At 38.8% G+C, this 21,451-nt stretch overlaps 1 protein-coding gene across 7 annotated transcripts in view; it reads right to left on the reverse strand.

Moving 5' to 3' along the window:
* AFF2 (AF4/FMR2 family member 2) overlaps positions 1-21,451 on the reverse strand; it is a 336,350-nt gene that overhangs the window by 228,927 nt on the left and 85,972 nt on the right. For all 7 annotated transcript variants that reach the window (XM_048318426.1, XM_048318425.1, XM_048318424.1 and 4 more), the window contains exon 3: positions 14,339-15,229. In XM_048318426.1, the coding sequence (XP_048174383.1) occupies positions 14,339-15,229 (891 nt within the window). The remainder of the gene's footprint in view (positions 1-14,338; positions 15,230-21,451) is intronic.

Raw genomic sequence — 21,451 nt, forward strand, 5'->3', positions numbered from 1 at the left:
AGCAACACCAACTATTTATTATACAATTACAATACGTTCTACACTGTTCTTCATGTGTACTTGTTCATTTCCTCCAGACATAAGTAATGTGTAGACAGATACATTGTTTATTTACGACCCCAGTGACAGTAAATGTGGCATATGTGCCTACAATGTTTGACAGATAAAATGAGTTATTTACAGAAGCTGGGTTTATTATGTATGAATACTGAAACAGTGATAGTATTTGGAAACTTCTCCATTTATTTTCCCAAGAGCTTGTTTCAGTGGAAATTGTGTTTTGAAGTGCTACATAAGAGGATAGCATAAATAGTCCAGTCCACTCTGTAATGCAGTCATCATTGGTATGTGCTAATTTTAGAATGGTCCTTTCTGAATTTATTTTTACAGGTCTTGATTCAACCACTACTGAACACAATGACAAGTTTTCTGTAAGCAACTGTGGGTTTGTAATTTGGTACTTATAAATAATATCTTTGCAGAAGAGTAGGTTCATTGCTGGATCTCACTGTTTGGCATAATATGGAGAAGGTATAGATGTAAGAGAGGAGGGAAGTGGAGAACACTTTTTTATCTGTTAACCTTACGTATGAGAGTGGGGAACATGCAGAATACTTTTGATCTATTAAGCTTAACTCTAAAGGGCTAAAAGTTGTTTTCAAAAATTGCTTCCATGAAGCCAAAAATAAAAATTACACTGACTTTGGCAGGAAGACAAACAGATCCTCCAGGAGAAAATGAATTAATTTTTCCTTTTTGGTAAAACTAATACGCTTAGACACCAGATTTTGAAATAAATACTTGTATCTCTTTTAGTTGTGCAAGACTGATATGTAGTGGGCTAGTTTTCTCCTTTTTCCCCAGCAGTCTCCTTTACTCCATTTTCTACCCTTAATGTTGGAATGGCTCAGAGCATTCTCACAAAACACTGCAGCCAATGTCAGTGGCAGTGAGTACTGCCCTGGCTCTAAACCTGCTCCTGTGAAGTGGTGCTTGTTGTGCAAGTGTGTTACGCAAGATGCAGCAACTTGGAGAGCCCAGTGATAAAGGTAATCCCTGTGGAGCCTTGCATAACAGCCACATGCAAAATGACACTGGTGGCTTTTCATTGTTTCTGGATGTGGGCTGTTTTCTTTTTTCTTGTTGTTGTAGATTGGTGTTTTGTCTTTTCAAATGAATTCTGCAATTTACCAATTTTTTCCCCAAAATCTCAACAGAGCTGTGTGCATATTTTGTTTAGTTTTCGAGTACCTTTATACACATCCTATATGGCACATCTTTTTAAATACACAAACTCCTGCCACAGCTATCCAGGCCTTGAAACTTTTGGAATCCTTTCAAGGAATATTTGTGCTGTCTATTGTGGGCAGACCTGAGATACGTCAGTCTGTGTTTCAGGCTAGAAAAAATAAAGTGTAAGCCTGAGCTGAGGCTCTCAGCACAGTTTATTAGCTCAAACACAACGCTGTGGTAAATGCAGTCCTGTGGCTTTTTTCCCCCCCCTTTCTCAGAGCAGAGAGAAAGAATCATTCATGAAGGAAAACTGTTCCAAAATATCTCCTATGTTCTTTGCCCAATGTGACACTCAATCCAAGGTGAGACTTTGCTACAAGGATGTAGGATTACAATAATCCATATGCAAAGTCCAGCCATCACCACTAAAAATACACGAAAAATGGTGGGAGAACACATTTGAATACCTTCTCTTATGCACATAAATACAGAAGCTTTGGCTCCACACCTCATACACATGTATTATAATCACCTCAAGGTTTAAGAGCAGCTTGTTCACTCAAAGCTTCCTAACAGAAGGTATTAGATTGCTTCTCAGGTACAAAGCACTCACTTAAAATTTTCAGACTTTTCTGTGACAACAGCATACATGTTGTGCTGCTGGCACAACACCCCAGCTATTTGCAATCTGCATCTGATGGTATGTAAGAGTGAAACAGGGGAAACAGTAAGTCCCAAGAGTAATGGGACATCAACATCGTGGGCAAAAGGGATCTTGCCTTGTTTGGAAAGGGACTAAGTAGGAAAGTAGTTGTGGGAACAAAAAAGAATTTAAGAAGTAACTGTATGATCCCACTCAGCAAGGGACAGGCAAGCAATGCCAGTAAATTTAAGCACTGAACAGAACAGAGAACATTCAGCTGAAAACTGCTTCCCTTGGGTCTAATTTCTGGTGGAAGGACCAGAAATGACAATAGTTAGGGGCTGTGATATTCATCTATTCAGGGCCAAAACCAGAAACCAGATGCAGTGAAGATCTCCATGTAGCTCCATGTCACAGGAGACAAAGCAACAAAATCTGTAATTCCTTCCCACTTTTATCATGTGTGATCTATTGTGAAATCATAGCACTGTACCAGGAAAAACCTTTCAAACCTCTGTATTTTAAGTGCTCACCTGACTGCCTATGTACTGCTTAGCTATAATTTTGGATTTATACATATGCACACAAAGAACACAAATTGGTGAATCACTGCCAGAAAAATAATCCTCCATGAAGTCCACAAAAGCTCAAGTTAATACAGTGCAGAAGACAATTTTCCTTCCAGTACTTTGAAGAAACAGGTGCCCACAATCACATCTCATCATATAGCACCCTGTGTTAGCTAATAGGAAAACAAATAAAATACAAGGCCTTTCCACAGGATCCCAAGTGAACCTGGCTTCATTAAAGGACAATCCTTACAGTGGTTCATCTGGGAACAGTATTTCCTATGTATTTGATACAAACAGCCTTTTCTTCAGCATCAGAGCTGCTTGTCTTATTTCAGCTATTTGTTCTTGAACAAACATATTTATTGTGGCTACTAAAGGGGAAATCCCTCTCCCTGTTCCCTTCTATCCTTCAGTGACCTCCCATCTGCCTTGCCCTAGAAACCAAAATGACTGGACCAGCCAAAAACACAGAGAATTGTTCTGAGCACCCACTTCTGAAACCCCATCTGAGATTTGTCATGGAAAATCTTCCATGCTTGGCTGTAAAGATCAGTTCCCTCTGAAGGTGCTTAGTTTTGGAAGCTGCCTCTAGCACTCACAGAAGTTTTCCCTTCTCAAAGAGCTGGAGAGTGCAGGCCATGGTGAGGAGAAGGCAGGGTCCTCTCCATTCCTGTCACCTGCTGATACAGGCATTTCTGGCTCTTACAGGGAAGCTGTAGAATTCAGGTGCCCTTTCTCTACTACTAGGACAAGTAATTTATCCCAAGACACTCACTACCTGTCCCAGGGCCAGAGAAGGAAGCTGCATCTCCACTAGTAAGAAATGCAGCATGGCAGAAGTCAATCTGAGGAGAGAGTCGGTGCCAAGAAGCCAGAGAACACAGGGTGCATGTCTTGGGGGAAAGGAGGAGGGAGAAGGGGCTGTGTGGCACTAGTGTGACTCCTCCTGAGCACCAGAGAGCAGCTGGAGCATGTTATTGGCACCCCTGCAGAACATCTCTTGTTTTCCTTTCAACCAAAAGAACTTTATTTCACATATTCAGAGACCACTCCTCAATGAACCAAAAACCAGCAACTGGGGAAGCTCAGATTTGTTTGCAAAGTGTGCTCCTCAGAAAAACTAAAATGCTAACAGAAAGGCAGTATTTTTCTTTCTAGCACCTGGCTCTTGCAACCAAGCAAAGTCAATAGTAATAGGATATTCCTGATTTAGTTAAATCATTTAGCATCTGAAACCTGGTTGCTTATCTGAAGTCTTCATTATAGCTAAAACACTGGCTCTGAAAAAGGGGGATGAAAATTATAAGTAAACAGGTCATCTCTCACAGAATCTGATACTTGGGATTAGGGACTTACAGCATGTAGAATTCTAATAAAAGCAGAAAAAACCCCATTATTATCAAAATAAATCAAATATATTCAATATATCAAAGTATATTAAAAACTGTAGCAAACAATTTTCTTGATGAAATGCAGGTGCAGTTACATCTTAATAAAACGTGTTTACGAAAACAGCATTTGCAAATTTTAATTTTTCTTCTCCTCTGAAGAGCAATAATTCTCTACATCCTACTCTTGCTTTCAGTCCTAAATAAGTCATATTCAGACTGATCATTTATGATCCAATTTAACTTCTTCTAATCAAAATTGGAAAACCTTAGTCCTCATATGGAATTGCTGGGATTACCCACAGCAATACCGTCACAAAAGGGCAGGACAGGTCTAGCCTGGCTGTATTTCACCATCACCTCGATACCCCACAGAGAAGGATCTGCTTCTCAGTCTGGTTTATTTTCTTTAGCTTTAGCACTGTGAATTGGGTATTTTATGTGTCAAGGAACTGACAAGAACCAGTTTATCACTACATGGAAGAGAAAAAGCAATAGCACTTGTATGTAAAATATAGTGGGATTTAAACATACTTCTTTGTATTCAGTATGCAGAAACTGGCTGAATGCAGCCCTGCCTCCATTCCACTCTGCCCAGTCATTTTCTATCTGGTAGTGAAAGAAATAATTTATGACAACGAAAAAATCTTAACCATTGGCACGGGCAATGTATATCCGCTTACTGGCTATTGTCACTCCACAGACTTCAGGAAACTTTAATGGCCAAGTTTTGCTCTCAGAAATACTGGCAAAGCTCAAAATCCCTGATTTCCAAACTTCGGATCTGCAAACCATTTGTGGTCCATGACACCACAGTGCGTGGTGCTTGCCATGAACCCATGTTAAATGGTGACCTTCGTGATCACGGGACTGTGGAGCAAATGATGTGGCTGCTAGGATAATTGTTTTGAATAAAAAGTACCCTTTTTAGTATTTCCCTAGCTAAATTTGTGCCATATTTCATGTCAATGTGTAAGTGCATGTGTTGGCGGGAAGGAAAGATGTTACAATCTCTCTTTATTCCAATGCAAAATAAACTGTGAAGTTTTTCTTCACAAGGAAGCCGCTTAAGAAAGCTACTCCTGGATGCAAAGAGAGGTTCAAAATTAACCATGTTCAAGTGTAAGTAGCATATGCTAGTACAAATTATATTTTTAGGGGAAGTTTCTAGTTTCTGGTGACATGAAGGTTAGATTTCTTGACATCAAAAAGGATTAAACTGAGTTAAGGTTACTGACCAGGATGTGAAGCCTTCATTCAGGGTGAACTCCTAAGTAAGAAAATCCAAATCCTGACTCCCCCAGGCCACCTGAGGATCCTTATGATTTTCTAAGTTTACAAAGTATATATTAGTGTTTTAACATATTTAAGAAAGAATTATCTCAATGTTTATATTTAAAATACTGGCAAATGTAAATGGATGCCTGGGTATTTACAAACAGCAGAAGTAATTTCCAGCTTGTCTTGTGGATTTAAGCATCACAGCTTGCAGTTCAGTGAAACATAACCCAACGAGTTTACACATCTGGGGGATATAACAAAGGGAAATTATTCTGACGTGTGCAAGGGAAAGCAGCATGTATCAACTGAAATATGTTTAGACTGGCAGTATTAATTGGCAGTATTAATGGGGATTGAGGCTTAGACCTATGATCGCTGACTTCTCTCAGAAATCGTTGTGAATCCAAGCAAAAATAGGCTCATTGGCCTGGAAAGTGACGGAATCTGTACTTATCTTGCCTTTTCCTCCCTTGGCTCCCCAAGACCTTTTCTTTAAGCTCAGTGTTACAGGACAAATAGCTAGATGAGCAGCACCCATCGAAAAAATGAAAATCACCACATGCCTTTTCTAACTTTCCTGCACTGCCCATACACAAAATCATCCCCACTAATGGGACTGTGGGCGATCAAACCTAAAATGCAACTCCAAGAAACCTGTTGGAGGTGGTTTCTATATGCTCTTTTGTCGTGAAAAAGAACAGTCATTCCCTCCCTCGGAAAAGAAATGGATACTCTGTGGGCCAACCATGGCCTCTTATCAGTTAGGAGTTTGGTATCTATATTGATATAATAGGTTTCTCTACCTGCCTTGTGTGTACTAATTTAATAGTATGAATTCTGTTTGTTCCATTTACATACTTACCTAAATTTATGCTATTCTGCTGCTCTTAAGACTCAGTATGAGAGAATGGAAAACAAACTTTGCAATGACCCAGCAGGAAGAGAAAGGCAGAAGTGAATTTCTCTACTCACAACAGGAGACCTGGTGTTGGTATTTGCTACATCACACTGATTTTCAAAGGGGAGATTTTAAAACTTCTTTTGGCCTGAGATGAAACTCTTAGAATTTCTAAACTGCTTTTCTCTCGCTTTATTATATGACGGAACAATCCAATGTTTTTTTTAAAATGGGAAATGGTATCTCTCTGCCATAACAAAAGCCTGTTTTAGATTGGTTCATTGCCCAATTTTTAAATGCACATTGCCACAGTGTTTCAGAGGAGTGTATTTACATTTACCTTTCTAAAACACACAGTATATTATGTTGCAATTAAAAACCCACAAACTCAATCTGATATTTCTTCACTAATTTATTCCCAAGCCAATATGTATTTTAATGTTCCAAACTGTTGCTAATTAACACATGGAAATATTTTAACATGGATTTTGATTAATTCCATTTAACAGTCTAACCAGTGCTAAAGCATATGTGGTGTGTCATTTCTTTCTTTTGAGGAAGGCATTGGCATTAAATCTTTCAATCTTCCTGAGCACCAAATGCTAATTTCAGGAAGATTAAATAACAGACTGCAGCTACAGTTTCCTTTCTTTACTTCCCAGAAGGTGAAATGAACATATTTATGTGGGAGGAATTTCTTTACTGCACAAGCCAAAATACAGAAATTAGATTTTTTCCCCAACATTGCTAATACACCAGCAATCTCCTGCCAACTAAATAACTTTAACCTATATCTGCAGTTCATGGAGCATTGCCAAGTTTTATGTTCAACTTTCTTTCACTGTGGGTTTTTTTTATTAAAGTATTCCCATATGATGTTTTCACTTGCAGCTCCTAAATGCTTTTCCATACTTGAATCAGAGACTACAGCTTATAGTGGGGTGGCTCTGGCCATAACACCAGAAATGCTCATGTAAGACCTCCTCTGATTTTCACATTTTGAAGGTATGTTATAAAAATGATTCATGCTGTGTTGTTGCAATGGTTTAAAATCCGAGTGTAATTCTGCATGTCAACAAACTGAAGCACAGAAAACACCCTGAGGTGTGCATGTGAGTAAGCACCTCACACCTGTGAGAATTCGGGAGAGAAAGCAGGAGAGGCTGCCTGGGACCAGGGAGCAGTGACCTGAGTATTGATCCAGCTTTTCATGAGATGGAGTCTGATCAGCTTAAGAGCAGTTAAGCACTTCTGTTCTTGTGATCTCCACCAGAAAGGTGACCACACCTGAGTACTGTAGTTCCTCTCTCCCATAAGGTGAGTCCAGTTTCGCTGTGCTTACACCCACTGTACATCCTCTGCTCTGTGGTCAGCATGTTCCTACTGAAAGACAAATCAGAATGCACTGTATGTTCACATCACACCTACATCTCCTTTGTGTCCTCCTCACCTATGTAAGCATTTCTTCTGATTATTTTCCTGGGTTTTATGTATTGCAATATTCTCTGTAAATCTTCACTCATCTTCTAAGATATGGTGCTGTCCCTCCTCCTTTGCCTTTCGCTAGCTGTATTTCTGTCTCAACTGCTCATGTAACATTTGAAGTGTTTTATGTTTGATTTCCTACTCTGTCTACAATACCCAATCACATTCTACACCATTCAGCTGTCCGGATTCCTGGCATTTGCAAGAGAGCATTCCAGTTGCTCCTTACTGATCTGCACCTACCAGATACCACAGTCTAATTTTCTACTTGACTAACATTTTCATCAGGATTAAAACTTTCTTCTCCAAGTCTGCATTTACACCCACTGATTTTCTTTATGCTTCTTTTTACACATTTAACAGGTGTGTCTTGGATGCAATGTTTTCATCATATTCACCAAATGAGCGGCACTGAAAGTAAATTATAGCTTCTAGGGAGAGTCCCTGCTCTTGTTCAAGAAGCAGAAGCTGTCCTGAGAAGCCCCAGGTTCAGTCCCAGTAATGACTCACAACAGCTGTCACTGCCCATGCAGAAATGTGTGCACACTCTCCTGCCTGCACTTGAAAAAACATGTGACTTCTGTGTTCTCAGACTATTTAAAACCTTAGCTTTTCTATGAAGAATAAGGCTTGTGAAAAAAATATCTGAAAGTTATGACAGGAATGAGCAGTGAATATGTAGGTAGGTTTTTTTCAAAGTAGCTGTGTGTTACTTTAGAGGTTGCATCAGATAAAATAAAATTTAACATAGATTAAGGTAAAGTATACAAATGGGCATTCATTGTAGTACAGAAGGCCAAATGCTGATACCTGAATATCTGCCCATCCTGTTCTCAGAAAGAAGGCAGCATTCTGTTCACTTGAGGGCTGATCACAGCCCAGAGTGAAAACACACATCATGAAACATTCAAATACATGAAAATGGCATTTTTCCATCTTTTCTTACATGAGCATTGCTTATTTCACTGTTCAGAGAGAGTTTTTTTATTAAAGTAGATTATGTTCCAGAAAAGTATTTAAAAAATAGTGTAAAGGCTTCAACTTTGTTCCACCTGCTAGGTTGGTCCTAAAAGAATGCCCTTGTTAGCTGACAACTAAGCAGACTACCAAGATCATCCTTCCTTATGCATTTGCATGTCAGATGGATGGATACAAGGTGCTGAAAAATTAGCTCTACCAACTCCTGGTTATTATTCAAAAGGTACATTAACAGTCAACATTAAGATAACACAAGACTTAATGCTGGTTTTACACAGCTTGTGATATTTTCCTTAAAAAAGTGACTCTTCCATAGTCATACACCAAATTTATTACCAAAGTTATGAATATGACACCCTACAGTCCCCCTGCAGCCTTTGAATGATGCCTTCACATCTTTGCTCAAGCCAAACAAATACTTCTACTGCTCTCCCCAAAGCCTTTGAGGTCATTTTACTTTGTGACATTTCATAAGACACCAAATGAGACAAGCAATTACTCTGGTACTGGGAATTTCAAAAAGGTTTTAAAAAAAAATAAATCACTCTTCAAGACACCACAGGTCTGACTCTTCACAGAATTAACTCTAACTTCACTCAGACTTTTTTTCTTCCTCACAGCAAGTCAAAATTAGGAGTAGCTTACAAAACAAAAACCCACTAACAAATGCACAATGGGAAAGAAGCAACCTAACCCTTCTTTTTCCAAACCAAACACACATGGTCAGTTCTTTTAGCCACACTTATTCAAGTGACTCTAAGTGCCCTGTTCTGAAATGCAAACATCCCACTGGTCACAGTGGTTCAAAATCAGGCCCTAAATATGCTTATTTATGTTTTATTTAAAATAGACAAGCTGTCCTCCTGCTGTCCCTGCAAAACAGCTTTGCTAGCCATTGTCCAGACCATTGGACAGTAGCCTTCAAAAGGCCACAATAAGAGGTGTTCAGTCGAGTGGTGTCATATGGTCTTCATTTAGAAGTATCATAAGAACATTACTTCTCACAGTATTTACAAATTAAAAACATATGGCTGTAACCTCTAATACTGCAAGAAATACTGCTCTTTGGGTTTGTTTCTGGCCTCAGACTTTTGAAATATGAACCAAGCAAAGGGATTTCATCTTAATGCGTGATTCAGTCCATTCTTCTTCCAAGCTCAAAGTCTGGGGGACAGCTGAAGCTGGCATTTGAAAAAAGTGATTTGCCCAGAACTATGGTAATGTACTACAGTTGGCAACTAGAGTAGCATGTATATCAAAAAGGGGTGGGGCTGGTTAAAGGCATCTACTTTCTATTTAATTAAAAAAAAAAAAAAAGATATTATGCTGGCTTTGGTTCCTCCAAAGAGTTTTATAAGTCATATATAAGCCTCTTGCATTTACTATTTAGGTTCAATCAATATGGTTATCTACCTGTCAATTTTTCTTGCTCTTTAATGCAGAAGGAGAACAGCCTTTTTTATAGCTAGCTCAGAAAGCACCGAGCAAATCAATACATGCAGCGATAACAGAATGATTTGAAACACGTAACAGAAGCTTATCACTTTGCAGTATACTGAACCCGTCAAAATATTTTCCTAGAAGTAAAGTGAAAATAGAAGTTCTCAATTTTTTATTCCTTAAGTGGGTGGTGACATAGATGTCGTAGGCCTTTTGGCTTTGCTCCTAGCTTTGTATTTTTGGGAAAATTTCATACATGAGCATTTGCTACTTTGCAGGAACATGAGGCCAATTCTGTAGTGAGCTTTAAAAACTTTGCCTTGAGAATCAAAAATCATCTCAACTGCTCTTGATTCCCCATCCCTAAACATTTACTGGAAATCCATACATTGTTCTGGGGAACTGGGCGTAAGGTTTTCCAGGAATGCAGCTTCTGATGTTCCCACAGACCTTAAAACCCTCTGCTTTACTCAGTGCTCTCAGTAATTTGTGCTTGAGCCCAGTCTGAAAAGCACAGGCTTGCTTTCAGCTGTCACCTGCTGCGTTAGTAAATTTGAAATAATTTGTAAGCATCTGATTCCTAGAGGTTTAAATATACATACATGTATCAAGATTCTGGATTTTAAAGCAGCAGAGAGAGGATCAGCTGTTATTGTGGTCTCTAACATCTACTTTTTTGAAGAAATGCATAGGATTTAACTATGCAGCTCTCTTCAAGTGGTAAGTAACAATCATCTGCCATCATAGGATTTAAGTAGGTGGAATTCTGCATAATACAAAAGCTCTGTGAAGTATTCCAGGCTTGCCACAATTTATCACATGTTAAATGCAATCTCAAAATTAACATATACATGTGTGCATGTAAGTATGCATGTAATACATACCGAAGAGACGAGAGTTAATAGGAAGGGAACAGGAAATAACATTTGCAGCTTGAGGCTTTCTATCATTTTCTCTCCCAGTTTTAGCTCCAAGGCCATTGCTATCAACTCTATGTCATGAGATCTGGTGCATTTCTTCATGTGCCTCAGGAATTCACACAATAGCCCTATGGCTTCCCAGTTCATAAAGATCTGCTCCACAACTTCTGAACCTCAGGGGCTGCCAGGCCTGGGCACTAGTGGTTACACTGGGTTTTGCTCAAGGCACTGAACCATGAAATGTTTTACCTTCACCCTTAGAAAACAGTACTGATATGAAAAACAAAGCAAAAAGGTAAAAGAAATCAATAGGATCACAAAATCACAAAGAAAAACTTCCATGATATAACTAAAAATCTACAGAAGCTCTGGTACTTCTATTTCTCTACCAGAAATGGCCACGCATGGTGCAGTCAGGTCTGCACAGGCTCTGAGGGGGTGAGCCAAGGTCTGGAAATCACACAGCAGCACCCACTCAAGAGGCAAGGATTAGTCCACAGGTGTGTAAGAGCTGCTAACTCTACCTCCTGACCCAACCTGGTGGGTCTCTGTGAACTTACTGTGAATCTCTATGACCTCGGAAATCACTAACCCACGATCCATCGCCCGGCAGAGACACGCCAGCAGCAAGGCATTAACAATGTTGTCTGCTGCAGAGGAGCTGAAAGATGGATGGGCACCTCTGATGGCAGAATTGGGCCCAGCAAACGAGCAAAGATTCTTAGAGCAACACCTCAAGTGACACAAATTATGTTATAAAATTGATCACTTCCTTACACGTGGCAGAATGCTTCCAGGGCACTCAACATCCTATTCCATTAAGCTGTGATAAATGACACCATATTTCCACATCAGTCTGAGCACTTCTTTTAAATCTGCTTCTTCAAATATTTGGTTACTTATTCTACTCTCTCTCCATAAGATAGCAAGAACTGTCTTTTTCTTTTCCAACACTGTACGCCCTAATGGGTGCCGTTATTGCAGGACCATCACTTAAGAATTTTATTTCTTTACAGAATTCCTCATTTTAAGAGCAAGCAAAATTTTGAGAGAATCACTATGAACCTTTTGGTGTGCCATTTATCTGCATACAGTCAGCAACTTGAAAAAACGGACTCGGATATACAGGAAAACCACAGAACAAATCATGGAGAAATGCCCCAAAAAAGTAACTCTCCTACTGCTAGCTTGGAGAAGATCACCACCAGCACCTGGAACAGTGTTAAGATGGAAACCTGTGGAGTAGGAGCAAAATTGTTTCAAGCAGATCACTATGGCTTGAAGTGGCTTGGGAAGGTTCATAAATTGATAAGCACCACCAAAGGATCATAAGCCTCCACATCAATTGTATAAAGATTACAACGGAGCCACTCACTGCAGTCATTCTGAAAAGGTTATGGGTTTCACAGGTGTGCACTGTCAGTTCTGATTAAGCTTAAACTAAACCAGTTATCTACAATGTTGGATTGGAAGGAGTTTTATAGCTAAATGCAAGGTAAATCAAATTCAGGATACACATCTGTGGAAAAACACAGAGGGCCAAAGTTCACACTTCTGACACGGGCAAAAAAATCCAACCCTCCAAACTCAGGAAGAGATTTGCCTGTAAAAGATCCATCAGTCTGGCTATTGTCCTGTGCTCTGTCTCAGAAAGGAAAGTTATTTTGTCAAAGCTTTGGGTTTTCTTTCCCTCTTCAAATTATTATTCACTCTCAAAATGCAGACTGCTTTAAGATTATTATCTATGTTCATTTCTAAATTGCCTAGAGTTTACTGTTTATCTGAATATAAATGAAATTAATTATACACCTATACTTTTCACTATACAGGACATAAACTGAAGTAGCAACACATTCATAATGCAATTTTTCGTCTTTGCAAACTAGGAATCTTTCCAAGCACAACCGTTCACCTCAGAGGTTCCTAGAGGTATGCAAGAAGAGTGTGGGTGCAATTCTGCGCCCAAACAACACTGCTAACAACTCAATCGATTTCATAGTGCCAGGATTTCACTCAAAAATAAAGAAATTAAAAATGCATTCTTAACAGTTGACAGAAACTGCAAAAGGTACATTTTATTTCCAAAAATACTTCGCATTAATGCTGCAGTTTAAAGTGCCTCTATTGACTCACAGCATTAATAGATGGCAAGAGTGAAAAAAAGTATTTGCTTTTGCAACATCATTATTTCCTTTGCATGCAATTATTTACTTGCCAAACAATGCTAGCGACAAATCGCAGCAGACTCTGAAGTCATCTACACCAGCAGATTTTTAACCCAAGGTAAAAATAAACAGAAACATCTGTAAAGTAATCTTGCAGAAAGCTACGTTTATTAACAAATACATTTTCTAATAAAACACCATCTGCAAGCAACCCTCAGCTTCCACTTGATATAAATAGGCCTTTTACTGTTTTCAGATGCGGTTCCCAGAAAATTATTCCAAGCTCTACTGCAAAACACATCAGTCTTTGTTGCTGCCTGGAATGTTAATAAATAACATCAAGTTTTTAAATAGTCAAACAAATTATTGGCTTGAAACAATTATTCCAATAGAAAAAGCTGACCTTTTCTAATAAAGTGGTTTAAGAATGCATTGCTCCTCATTCCTAGGACAAAAATATTACCAAGCAGGGAAATATTTTTGGGAAAACAGAAGGCTATAAAAAACACATCCTGCAATTCTGCTCATATGTACACTGTACACCTACCTTGCAAAGGTTACTGGTTTAGAGAAACTCAGGCTAAGAGAAAAAATATATAGAGTACAAATAGTTCAATCTGTATCCTTATTATACATTTGTGCTTGGAATGGACACAAATATGAACCAACTAAAATGTTCCTCACAGGACTACTGTACTGACCAGCAATACAAAATTCAACAGCTTAAACTGTTGGTTGCAGAGATTGGGACTGCATCCCAGTATTAAGAGCTCTTCAAAATACATAAAAGCTTCAATGGGACACATTTTCATAAGCATTATTCACAATTTAAGTCACATTAATTCCAATAAAAAGAAAAAAAAAAAGAATTTAGCAAACTCTGCAAATAAACTCCTTACTGGCAGGACGGTTTAGTACCACTGAAATTTGAACACTGCCATTTTTTCTTAGAGTTTAAAACAGCAATCTGTCTATCAAACTACCTCCTAACTGAGAATTCAAGAGTGAAAATTGCAGATGAACTGAGATATTAAGAGTTCCCTGTCCAGAACCAGTATAGCTGGTATACATATATTACACCCAACAGAGATCTAGCCTTTTAATATTAATCATAAACCAGAAATGTTAGTGTTCCAAACTGTGCTTTAAAAACTACTTTAAATATCGCTACTGGGACTATCACAACAAACTGCCGAAAGAAGTCATGCACATTCTAGAAGAAGGAATGTTTTACACTGTAATTCCAGGGAATGCAACTGCGTATTTCCAGAGAAAAATATTTAGTGAATGTAATACTCAAGCAGTACTAGAGAGAAGATATTTTAAACCACTTACTTCACTAACAGGAGGAATGTTGAGCTTTGGTACTTTGTTCTTCGAACTAGGTGTGTTCACTTTTCCTTCCAGCAGTGTTCCAAAGGACTGATTTCCATATCCACTCTCAATTTCTATTGGGGGTTTCAGTTCAGGTGAGTCATTGGGTACCTGGTCCTGACCGTCCATAGGCCTGACATAAGCTGTAGGCTTTTGCTGGACCATGCTGTTTTTACAGTGAAGTCCTGGTGGGAAATTCTGAGTCGAAAGACCATTGTTTGCAGTTAACAAAGAAGTGGAAGGAAGTGGAGATCCCGGACCATGGCCTACAAACTCAAGCTCTGTGGGTGACTTCGAATGACTGTTTTCTTTGTAAGTGTGTTCTCCAGGTGCTGACTTTGCATGAGTGTGCCTCCTTGAATGTGAAGATGTTGCCATAGGATTTGCTTCCTCAGTTCCCCCACTTTTATGCTGCTCACTCTGGCAATTATAGAGATCTTCATACCTGCCCTGTGACTGGTCATGAGAAGAGCTGTGCTTTGTCCGACTCTGCTGACCACTGGATTGGCTTGGCTGGGCCCCACTGGAGTTGTGACCACTGCGTGACCAGTCTGTCCTCGACTTCCTGCTGCTCTGGTGACTGTGTAGCAAAGTAGAATTAGATGACAATGAAGAAGGCGGAGGCATTGATGTTGATGTGTTACCGCTGATCTGATGAGATGGGATCATCCTGTTTCTCGGTTCTGGGAAAAAGTTCTGTTCATTTTTGTCAATGGGTGTCTGTGGGACAGAATTCTTTGGGATTCCTACAAGGTGGCTCTGGTTGGAGTGGTTGGTTAACAGATCCTTCATCTCATCATAATTTCCCAATGTGTTCTGGACACGGTTTGCAAGGGCATCGCCTTTATTTGTCTAAAATATCAAAAAAAAAAAAAAAAAAAAAAAAAAAAAAAAAAAAGACAAGAAAAGCGTGAGTAAATTCCTGATTTACAAGTTACTGCTCAGAATAGTTGTCTTAGAAGATGGCAAATGTTAGCTGTTTAATGGTGTCATGCTGACATTTAATTAAATTTCAATTACATTTTGCATATGTTATGTAAGACAAACCTATCAATAACTGTGTTCAAAGAACCTCTTGAAACAGGCTTGCATCAGTAACACTTGTCTACTGCTTCCCATTTTCTTAAATATGCTCTCAGAGAAGTGTTTAAATTGCATCAGTTATGGATGTTAGGCGCAAAATAAGCTGGGTTTACGTCTGAGATGTTGGGCTTTTACATTTCATATCGTGCAAAACGAGAACGTACAATTACTGGCTACTGAACATTTGAATTGCAATCAGACAAGTTGATGTAAGTATGTTATTGCTCTATCAGCCCCTTGACCCACAGTCATAAATAGAAGCTGGGTAGTCTGTAAGAGCACCAAACTCTTCACTCCAGTTTTACTTCAATTACTTTTCCACAGAAAGTACAGTTTGACCTGAAGTATCTACCATCTGAATCCAGAGAAGAAAAAGCTTCTACCAAACGCAATGATAGGTTCAAGTAAAAGATCATACAAAAATGTTTTCTCATAGAACATAAACAGACATGATTGCCACATTCTTAAGCATCGGGACTCTTCCGCTGTCTGTAGGCTGGTTGTATTTCTTAATCCTGATTTTCTTTGATTTCCAGTAATTATTAAATAAATACTGACTCATCTTTGTTTCACTGCTATTATACTTTTCCTTTTGAAGCATGAAGTTTCTTTTTCCTTTTCCCTTTCACTTGTAAAAAGCAGGACAAATAAGCTGGAAGCTATAATTAATACACAGCTGATTTCCTTTCTCTTCCTATTCTAACTCACCCCACAGAGACCCAAAACACCAGCCTTCCTACTGACCTTTCTGTTCCACTGAAATGACCAGCAGAGAACTAAAACATCTTATTCCCCATGCTTACAGCTTTACAAGACTCAAAGGATAAAAACAGCCAAACTACAGTTCCTGTTCAAGCAGATGGTTCGTTTCCACAATCTGGAATTAAATGACAAAGTTATGTCATGATACAGCCAGCTCTACTTCTGTTTGGAGGTGTTTTTTCACTCAATAAAACAAAGAGTGCCACAGTCCAATGGCGCCTTAACATCATGCCATAAAGACAGGGAAAATTAGCATTATGAGCTTGTGCTTGGTTAGAGAGCGTCACAGTCCTTGGTGAGGGATGCTACTGGGCCCCGATCCCATTTTCCTCAAGTATTAAGGAGAAGTCTGAGTGATGAAAAAAATTCATGCATGGATTTCTCCTGAAATATCTACTTATATTACCCACTGCTGAACTAGTCAGAGGATGAGAAGAGTACTGAACATGCCATAAAAAATGTTAAAAAAAAAGAAGATAATAAATGCAAATTTCCTTTTGCTCATTCTCAGGGATTGTAACATATATTAGCACTGCACTGAGGCAGTGATTTAAAAATTAACTGTTCAATGTTGTTCCCGTCTCTATACATTTTGCCTGTGCTCCTAAGTGACACAGTTAATAATCCCAGTTGTGGAGAACCACGAATCACTTTTGTTCACTAACTAAGTCCCTAGGTTGGTCATTTTAGTGGCAAAAATTATATTCTAGCTAAGCCAAGAATAAGCTCTTTGTATATGAGCAGTCTCCTTCAACTGAGTTGCACAATGAGCTGTTTGGGCAGCAGCCAAAACCAGGCTCTCTCTGTTCAACCCCCAAATTTAAAACAAGGAGATTCCATTGTGCTTAAGGGCCCAGCAGGAATTATGATTCGAAGTCTAAACACTTACATACTTGTTCTGTTTCCTCCTTGCCCAAACACTTTAACTCCTTATGGGATAGAACATGGGAAATAACATTATCAAAAAGAGCCTGACCACCAACCTTCACCTCTGTGGTTCAGCTGCACTTCCAGGGTGCATTTAGCTTACTTTCCAGAACGCACAAGTTAAAAAAAAAAAAAAAAAAAAAAGGTACTGACAACAAATCATCACTGTAACACCAGCATCCCAGCACACTATATGGCTTGTCTAGATCCTCACAGAGAAAATATTTTAATTTGAAAGTAAATCTTTTCTATAATTTTATGTTGGAGGTACCTAATTCTCTCAACTTATTTTCTTTTACATGTCACATGATGATAAATATAACCTTGCTTGATATTAACTCTTTTTTATGCCTAATGTTCACATCCTGGGGATAAAAGACATTGTATAAATGTTAGGTATTATTATTCATAGTCTTTTACTGGGAACATTAATAAAAATATATTTACTGAAAACCATGGAGATTAAATTATTTTAAACACCCTTAGTGTATTTTAAGTACACTAAAGCTCATATCCAATGGCTATTGAAGTCAATGGAAGGATAATTACCCTTTTCAGCAGCCTCTGGACCAGACTGCAAAGCAAAAAAACCATTATGAATGGTAATTTGGCTTATGCTTAAATAAAACTAGAGCACACACAACTAAGACCAGACTTGGGCATTACAACCTGAATGAGCTCAGGCATGTAGTGCACTGTTCTATCTGCATTTAAGACATAAGGCATAACATTAATGTTTTTACTTTATTTCCACAACAAATTCAGGGCTTTCACGAGAAGCACAGAATTCTTGACAAGCCTGGATACCAGCAAGAGAAACACAAAATCCAGTCATAATTTCTGCTTGCTCTTTGTTACTTCCAGACTGGGGACAATTTCTACCTTCATATTCCAGATAATTGGATGATTTCTTAAAGAAAACCGCTGTACATCTTATTTTTTGAACAGCATGCTGAATCACAATTTTGTTGCTATCAAGGAAATGCAGCATTTTCAGTATTCCAAGGCATAAATTATATGCCTGGTTTATGACTCATGGCTAGTAGCATTCCCCCTCATTCTAGGCTTCTGTTAATTTAGGAAATGCACATCTTCCTGCATTTGCTTCTATTTCTTTCAAAAGCTATCTGTAATAGAATCCTACTGGAAGACTAATTTGCTAGCTAGCTATTGCATTATAGTTTTTCAAAGAAAAGAACTAAAGCACTCAAACTTATAGGCCCCATTTACAAGTGTTTTGTGAAAATTTGTGTGAAACTTGAGGTTTCATAATTCATTCACTTCCTTATGCCTCATAGTTAAACTAACCTCCACAGATTAGAAGCTGAGATCTTTTTTATGCTAAGCTTGAAAAGCATGGAGGGGCTTTACCTGAAAAAGAGAAACGATTTAATGTTCACCAAAGGCTCCGCAATGGAAATGATGCCCACTGGGTTCTCTTTCTTAAGTTGAACTCCTCTGAGGCAATTGCTTTGAAAAGTAGCAAAAATACTCCTACTGTTTTCTTTTAAAATACTCATCTCTGAAACTCTTAACTAATTCAAAATATTAAAAGATATCAACAATTCAGTAGTAAAGTTAGTTTCTCTCAGGAAAACTCCAACATCGCTTTTTCAAATGTCTGTGGCTGTTACACTGCAGGCCCTTCTCTGATCCCTTCTGCAAAATCAAGCATGAGCAGGTTGCACCAGGGTTTGAAGGCAGGACCTGCAACCCACATGCATTAAAGAGCAACACAGCCCTTGCTGCCTGACCTTCCCAAAATAATGCTGGATGTCATCGCTTTGTCAAAGGTGTTGTTTTCCTACATGAGACAGTGGAGCTTCAAAAGAAGATGTTTATCTTTTAACAAGCATGGAAAAATATATTTTATACACCCACAGAAATAAGTATCTCTTTTCATGTAAGTGCACACATACATAAACTACAAAGAATCAATGTAGAAACACACATTTGTCCAAAACTGTAATGAACACCTATGTTTTATTTGACAGAGGGAAAGAAAGAGGCTGTAACAGCTAGGCTAGAGCAGAGAAATGACACATGAAGGCAGATACTCCACACATCTCATGATACACAATGGCAGTAGGCTCCATGAGAAAATCTGAGCTCCTGTCTATGTATAACTTTTAATATCCCCAACCTTAGTGCAATCTTCAAACAGCTGCCAATTATTCAGTCTTTAAAACTTCAGTAACAGCAGTGGTGGTATTCCCTACCCTGACAGTCCCTCCTCTGGATACTGCTGAAGCAAATGAGGAAGAAATGATAAACAAGTAAGGACAGTAGGTCTGGGAATAAAAGAAAGAAAAAGAGATGTTTCCGATTTCCTGAGACCTGCTATTCCCAACCTTTTCTTTGTCACTGCAGTCTCCATGCTAGCTCATGCCCCCAGATCTTTCAGAAATGTACCAGCTGTACCGAGAGCTGACGCTCATTAGCAGAGCCAGCCCAGTGAGGATGGGGACCTTGTGCCCATCACAGGCCAAAACACTTTGCTGGGCAGTGTTTTACCTCACTCTGCTCCCCCTGAGTGTGACCAGAAGAAACAAGTTCAGCTTCTTGTGCGCACAAGGCCTCGAGTCTCATGAACACAGAAACATCTGTTCGTCTCAAAACAGAGAAGAAATTCAAACTGCACGTGCAGGATATTTGTTCTCATGTCAGGGTCTCTTCATTTTGTTTTAGAATAAATGCAAACAAAACCCTAAATTTAGTTTTGCACTTATTTAAGAATACAAATCACTACATATCCACTAAGAGTTAGATTCAGCTTTTATTAGTGCCTAGGAAACTATACTGTGGCTGGGTCTTAGCAATGCAGAACTTAAAAAGGAAATAGTGGTCTATCACTTTATCCCTTTTTTCCTCATAGTGTAAAGTGTAGGCAAGACCTAGCTTTCCTATTCAGTTTTGCTTCTACCTGTTTTTTCAAATTTAAGACAGATTTAACTACTAGCTATTTAACTACTTTTGCATGCAATTTCCTCTCAATTTTTATCTTTCACAATTTATAATTATAATGCTTTTTTTATGGAGGTAATGTATTATGTTTTGCTTAATCACACAAAGTTTACAAACTTCTCTGCCAAGTAGGTGAAAAGCAATTAAAAGAGAATTGCCCAGAAAGACCACCAGGATAATTGGATAAATTTTTGCTTTTTAGTGCTTCAATTTTTGAAAGAAAAAAACCAACACATGCTCTGTGTACACTTGGTGTAAATACATACACACTAACCAGATCTAAAATCAGATACTGTCATGCTTATTATACAATAGATATTGGTGGTGTATGATTTTAGTTCTTGACACAAAATTTTGCACCGTTTTGCATACTGGTCTACTTCCTGAAATCCAAATGACCACTTGCATTAGTCTAATGGAATTATCCATACAATATTATTTACAATAATATTGATTAGCTACATGGACTGGTAATGTTCCACAGAATTAATTTATCATGGTATCAATCACTTACCAACTATCTGTCACGGGTAAGGGATCTTTCTGCCTTGGGTAAGGAAGGACTCTTTACCCCTGAGAAGCATCCCTGCTCAAGCAGAGGGCCACCTGGGGCGCAGTCCAGCTGCACTTCAGGGAGAGACCAAATTGGGCCCATCCTGGTGGCAGTATTTACAGGGTAAAGTAGTTGGCTGCTAATCAATAGAATAGACAAGATGGATGTCTTCACTTTAGCTTTGATATCTTGTTCTGTACTTTGGTTATCTTCCGCTTTTGGGTTTCAAAACCACCTTTTAAAATACCTGTCAAGATACCTTCACTTCCTTGAACATGAGCCAGGGGCTTTCCAGCTGGCAAGTTCACGCCAAGGAAGAAAGGCCTGTTGCTCCTCAGCCAGCCTGAACCAAAGTACAGCCTGAAGTCGAGTGCATCCGTCACAGTTTTGTGGTCTACAATTATTAGACACCATTTGATAATAATGACAGTCTTTTCTCCTCCTTTTTGGGTGATTTTCAAAGAGCCCTCATCCTCCCTTACAGCTGCTAACAATGTAAAATGGAAAGATGAAGTGGTAGGCTTTCAATGGATGTCACTGATTGGGAGGAGAAAGAGATATGGAAATTTACATTCTGATGAATTCTTTAGGGAATGTCTTACTGAAAATCAAAGCAGCAGAAATCATAAAGGGGGACATCCCTTGGTGATGAAAATCTCAGGCAGCAAAGCTCCTTAGAGAGAATAGGACTTGTAACAAAAGTCCCTTTCATAACCTTGTTATGCTCCCCAAAGATTCAGTCTCCCAAAAGACTTCTTTGGATGGTTATGATTGCACAAGAGAGA

This window comes from Corvus hawaiiensis, chromosome 14 (assembly GCF_020740725.1).
Source record: "Corvus hawaiiensis isolate bCorHaw1 chromosome 14, bCorHaw1.pri.cur, whole genome shotgun sequence".
Lineage (NCBI taxonomy): Eukaryota > Metazoa > Chordata > Aves > Passeriformes > Corvidae > Corvus > Corvus hawaiiensis.